Source organism: Trichomycterus rosablanca, chromosome 15, assembly GCF_030014385.1.
Source record: "Trichomycterus rosablanca isolate fTriRos1 chromosome 15, fTriRos1.hap1, whole genome shotgun sequence".
NCBI classification, from domain to species: Eukaryota; Metazoa; Chordata; class Actinopteri; order Siluriformes; family Trichomycteridae; genus Trichomycterus; species Trichomycterus rosablanca.
The window spans coordinates 10,145,795-10,151,794 of record NC_086002.1 but is presented as its reverse complement, the minus strand read 5'-3'; the positions used below and the strand labels follow the sequence as shown (position 1 = coordinate 10,151,794).

General features: G+C 36.6%; 1 protein-coding gene across 1 annotated transcript in view; it reads left to right on the top strand.

Annotated features, from left to right (window-relative positions):
* Nucleotides 1-281: 281 nt before the first annotated feature.
* epha6 (eph receptor A6) overlaps nucleotides 282-6,000 on the top strand; it is a 203,034-nt gene continuing 197,315 nt past the window's right edge. Inside the window, exon 1 of the mRNA XM_063010467.1 lies at nucleotides 282-645. Coding sequence (XP_062866537.1) covers nucleotides 561-645 — 85 coding nt within the window. The 5' untranslated portion in view covers nucleotides 282-560. The remainder of the gene's footprint in view (nucleotides 646-6,000) is intronic.

Sequence of the window (6,000 nt, the reverse complement as noted above, 5' to 3'; positions counted from 1 at the left end):
GCGCGCACTTCGAGCTCGAACCCCCTCTAGTGAGGAACTCTGCGGTCTGGAAAGCTGCAACACTTTTTCTCCTCTCAGATTGAGTCGAAGCACAATCCCACCACACGCAGGACTCAGATGATGTTGTATTCTTGTGGACAGCTGGAGCGGAATTCATCAGTAATTTCTGCTTTTATCACGGAGAATAGAATCGTTTAGAGTTTTTGTGCCAGATACCGGCTCGCGACTTTCTGACTGACTGAAACCGTTTCGCGTGACGGGGAGAAGAACGCTGACACGGCTGACAGGAAAACTTTCATATTTTGTTTGCTTATATCTTCACATTTTTTGAAGAAAACTTGTTAAATATTTTTAATTTTACATTCTTGTTGATGGGATAAATTCCGCGGACAAGTTTCAGTCATTTCCTCAGGTACCTCAGGAACTCGCTATGGATTGGCATTTGAGCCTCGTCTTGATAGGCTTAAACGACGACTATAAATCATTTAAAGTAGTTTAAGGAATTTAATTTGACGCTTTTACGATTAACTGACGACCAAGAACAATTGGATGGTGAAAAAATGGGCTATAAGCTAAGAATTTACCTCAGTTTTGCGTTAATGGGAATAGGAATAACGTTATCGGAGCCCGAGCATCCCAACCAAGGTGAGTAACCGTCGATGATTTTGGTGTAGTTAGCAACCGGCTAGCATGAGAGCCTGACTGGAATTATGTAACCCAGAAAAACAGACATTTTTACATTTAGCATGCTTATTTTGCCCTGGACAGCAAACTGAGTGAATAAAAGAACAGACTTGGTGAGCTTGTTCCTGTTCTTTACATGGTAGTAATGGAGAAAGTGCAGGTAGACTTTTCTATATGCCATACACACAATCAGACACAATCAGACACAAGCCAGTCTCTGACAGACTTTGTAAATGTCCCCTTGTATTTTTGTTTTAATAACCTAGTGTTTTTATGAAGCATGCCATGTGCAATCTATACATCTGAACATAAATTCAGATATGACAGGTTTGTATCAGGTGTGCCACCAGACAGAATGCCCGGGCAAGACTAGTTAGTTGAGGGCAGATGTAACAGCAAATCACAATAACCAGTGGCATTAATGAAATTTACCACTCACTGACACCTTTTTACCTGTTTGTATTTATATACCATGTATGCCTACACTGCCATTCCTGATCAAAAACTGTACATGCACTGATAGACTTGACACATGAGACATACACGTTTGGATATACACAGTAACTAACAAAACAGATATGCACATGGCAGGAATGTTACAGCTTTTAACTTTCACTAAAAGTACCTGTGCAGAAAAACCTAGGCAGGCAATGGAAGCAATAGCATCTCAAGATTTCCTTATGCTCTTTTGAATTAAACTAGTTACATCCTGACAGGCAATAAAATCTTTCTCTGGCTTTCTGTTACACAAATTCCCCACTGAGACAATCTGCCATTTCTTTCTGTTTCTGCCTCTCTGCCGCACATCTGCCATGCATGCACACTGATTTTCATATCAAAAATTATTTATTGTTTCTACTGTTGTTTCAAGTTGTCATATAAAGGTACTGTAGGAAAGCCTTGACAAGTAAGGGTAGCTGTAAAAGTCAATTACAAAGTTTTTCGAGACATGAACACTATACCCCTGTCCTTTTTTGACCCGCAGCCTGGGCTGCTAGGCATTCACAGAGTCTCTTTCGGTTCAAAAACTATACAAAGGATTTAACAGTACATTGTAAACAGTAAAAACTGTATGTGTAACCATGTTTGACATACAACATCCTTTTAATAACACCACATTCTTGGCCACTTTAACACACCATGTCCCATAAGACTTTTGCAATGCAGGTCTATCTAACGTATATTTTCAACACTATTTTGTTTACTTTTTCCATATGACTATTCTTCAGCTTCAACAAAGCTTATTAAAACACTGGTCGCTGAGACAAGAGTGTTTTATTTTCTTTTGAAAGTAGTACCTACTTTGGTTTTCCTTGTCAGTGGCACCCTTGGGTTGATTATAAGAGGTTTGGGTCTGGATATTCCACACACCCCTTTGCCATAAGTAGCAGATACAGAAAAAAAGTCCAATCTATGTGTATACTGTACACATAGAACTGACTGGATGCAAAAACATTACACATACGCAGTACACATACAGTTCTGGCCAAAAGTTCGAGACCACTAGTAAAATGATTTTAGTTTGCTAAAATGTAGAGAAAAAAAGATATGTCTGTGTAAAGATCATGTCTGTGTGGGTTTTCTTTGGAAGCTCTGGTGTCCTTTCACAGTCCACATGTTAGAGATACAAAATTGCCAGTGACAGTGTTTGACATTGAATTTGAACTGATGAATCATGTATAGCCTGTAACTACCTGTCCTGAATGTAACTGAACTGGAAAACATGATGGTAAAATTCTAATAAAACGATCTTAAAGTACTAAGTGTTATGAATAGGGCCCTACTAAATTGACAAATTAAAGTGTTTAATTTAACAGACCTCGCTTTTCAAAAATCACAGATTTGACAGATTTTTAAAGAAAACTGCCACACTTCACAGCAGTCATTAAATAACACTCATAAATTGAATGATAGATGCTCGGTTACACTAGGACCACTTCATAGTGCAAATTAACCAGTAAATTAAGTCACTTGAATGCTACACAAACCAAAAATGTTGAATCATCAGTCACAAACCTTACATTTTGAATTTCACAGCAAATTGCGTATTACATGGGAGACGGCTCATGTTACTGTAAATGATGAGATTTTCACCTCCGTCAATTTGGTTGGGTCCTAGTTATGAACTATCCCCAGTCATTTAACCTAAACACCACTGACAATTTATGGGGGCATAATAATACTGTATATAATGTGACACTTAAACCGGTCATGCCCATATGTGGACTGTTATTTATATCCAAACTGTTAATGTTTTCAGCACAATAAGTAGAGCTTACCATGCCCTATATTGTACTTTATCACCAGCCTAATGTTAAAATTCCACTGTTGCCAAAAAGCTCCCGCTTTTAAGCCACGTTTATGCTGTGTGAAAGCTTTTCTTGGTGCTTTTGCTTTGCTTTAGGAGTCTAGAGCCAGATCTGACACCCACACCTGCACACTTGTCACTGTATATACAGTTTGACCTTTCTTTGTGTCTTCATAGCATATAAATACTTATTAAACATTTATCCAAACTGTCTTTAAGGATTAGAAACTACATACATAGTACATACTACATACTATAAATCACACTTTGTTGTTTTATAATGTAATGCGTGGCATTTAAATCTCATGCTTATTGAAATTCTTATTCAGCATACTATTCTCACCAAATTTTCTGCCCAATTTATACTATTTGCATTTTTCTCATCCTTATTTAAACATGAGCCTAATAAAAAGTCTTTACTATTTGCTGTCACAGAGTAATGCCTGCCCTTTTGAGCATGGCACCTCTCAATGGTTTTTCCATCTTAAGCTTTTTTGATTTGCTTGATGGGTCTGCCTTGAACACACACACACACACACACACACACACACACACACACACTCTATGCTAATGGACGTAATTTAATTGACTTTGTTTTTGACATTCTCCTACACACCTGAAACGTATCCACATTGTCTTTTAAATCTAAATCTTGTCATGTAATTTAACTTGACATCTCAGTATTCCCTGTTTTTTTAAGACTTGAGGTGGTTGGTAGGAAGTATGGGGGTTACAGTTGCAATAGATAGGATGGGACGAATAAAAATGTTGTCTTTATCTGTAAGGGAAATATGCAACCTGCTAAGTTGTTAGCAGTAATTTTAGATAGTTGAGAAAATGGCAAGGAAATGTATAGTGTATGTATAGAATACACATTGTATGTTATCTTGCGCATCATTTAGGTTGATAAAAATGGCACTTTGTTAACCTACTTCACAAGAAAGAAAAAAAAAACACATAGGTGTCACAGACAACCTATTGTTTCTACATACCATGTTTGCCATTCTAACCTGTCTACTGCTTACCAAGAGTTGTATTCATAATATGCGTGTACCTGATATCTACTTTCTTAAATATATTCAGCACTGCTAACCTTTTTTCTATATGCTCTACTTCAATACAGCCTTAATATGATTTTCCTGTTGTTGCCCAGGGGAGAAAGAACATAAACCTTTGAGCGAAGTACCTCCCTAGGTTTTTAGCTTTTCGTGTCCCAAAATGCTTTTCTTTTCCAGATCTCTGTCAAGTTGCTTCAGTCTAATGCACAATAGTATAATATAAATATAATGGTACGTTGACATAATACTGCACAATACATTTTAAGCTGTTGTGTTAATAAGTGAAAGTGTGTTTGTATTTTCATTTCTAGTGATAGTAACGGTCTAAATCTGTTAGTTTTTTTTGTTCAATATGGCTGTTCAATGTTTTGTTGACATATTGTTAAGAAAACAAAATCTTGTATTACATACCATGCACCATTAACTATTTAAATAATGTATAATGTAATGTAATATATAAATGATATATAAGGCATAGTATATTTACCCCTAGTGAAATTCAGTAAACACTAAAACTACATATGACGTCATAAGTAGATGGAATTTGCTACTTGCATAGTGTATGGGAAACAGAAACAATAGTAGTACTGATAGTCGATTAGTGGTGAAAAGTGTATGTGTAAAAAAGCAAGTCATAAGTCCAGTTCTCAGGAGCTTATATTTTTATTTAGACGTCTGTTAATATGCATGTAGACAGATGCAAACAGATACTGTGTTTCAAATATTATCCACTTTGTAGAATCATATTGATCAGTTTTCTTGGCCTAGATGTGATGTCTCCGATGAATTAATCAATCACTGACAGCATGTTGGCAAATAATTTATTTATTTAAGGTTTTCTTTCATGTCTAAATGTATGTAAAACCTTTCTGGTTACTAATTCCAAATATCATTAGATTAACACTCTCAGTGGGTAAAGCTAGAACAACACATGTAGACTAGTGTGCGTGTGATGTGAGGATAAAGAGAGACGGAGAGAGAAAAATATTACAGAATTTGTGTAGGATGTGATACAGACTGACAATTAAAACTGCCTCTGTTGTGCAACATCATGACAGCCATTTGTTGTAGTTAAATGAGTACTTATCATTAATAGTTTTCTAAGAATTGTGAAGGCTGGATGCGGTCTTTACGTCACATTTAAAATTAGATGTTTATTAGTAGAGATGTACCGATCGGGGTTTTTGGCACCGATTCCGATCTCCTTTCAGGGACATCGGCCGATAGCCGATTCCGATCGGGGGGGTTAGCAGTAAATAAAATAAATAAACTTAAAAAGAGCCTCACAGTGAAGATAAATCGGAGCAGCGCGCGTGTGTGTGTGTGTGTGCCTTTAGAAGAGACGCTTTGTTCACAGAGTTCGCTTTGTTCATCGCTATAAGTGATTCATTGATTCATGAGTTGATTCGTTTTATGTGAAGCGTAAGTTTCTCTTCTCAGTTATCTCTCCGTGTTTACTGTTATTAATTAAATGTTGTGGTTTTAAATAAACACCAGATACTACAGAACATTTTGTGTGACTCTCTTACATTAAAAAGCTTAATTAAACTGCTATTACCACAGATCTGTAACCAACCGTCAGACTCGTTCCGTCTAAGGAGCTAAAAGTTTTCTGATGATCCTAAAAGTTCAGCAGATGATCCTGAACTAACGAATTTGGTAATTAATAAACTTTTGCCTCTGATTGGCTCTGTAACGTTTTCTGTTCTCATCTACATCACAAGTAAGAACCGCTTACGATTTACCAAAGTGAACCAGGAGTTTATATAACGTGCTGATAGAATCGACTCAGATGTGACCGGGTTGAATTATCTTTTTAAAGTAAATATTACAATCAGCAAAATTACATCGTATGTATGATGCACAACGTTAATGATGTTATTTTAGGTCATGAAGAGCTTTCACTGTGGTTTCTGTACGATGGTTGATGAATGGTGATGTGATGGTTGG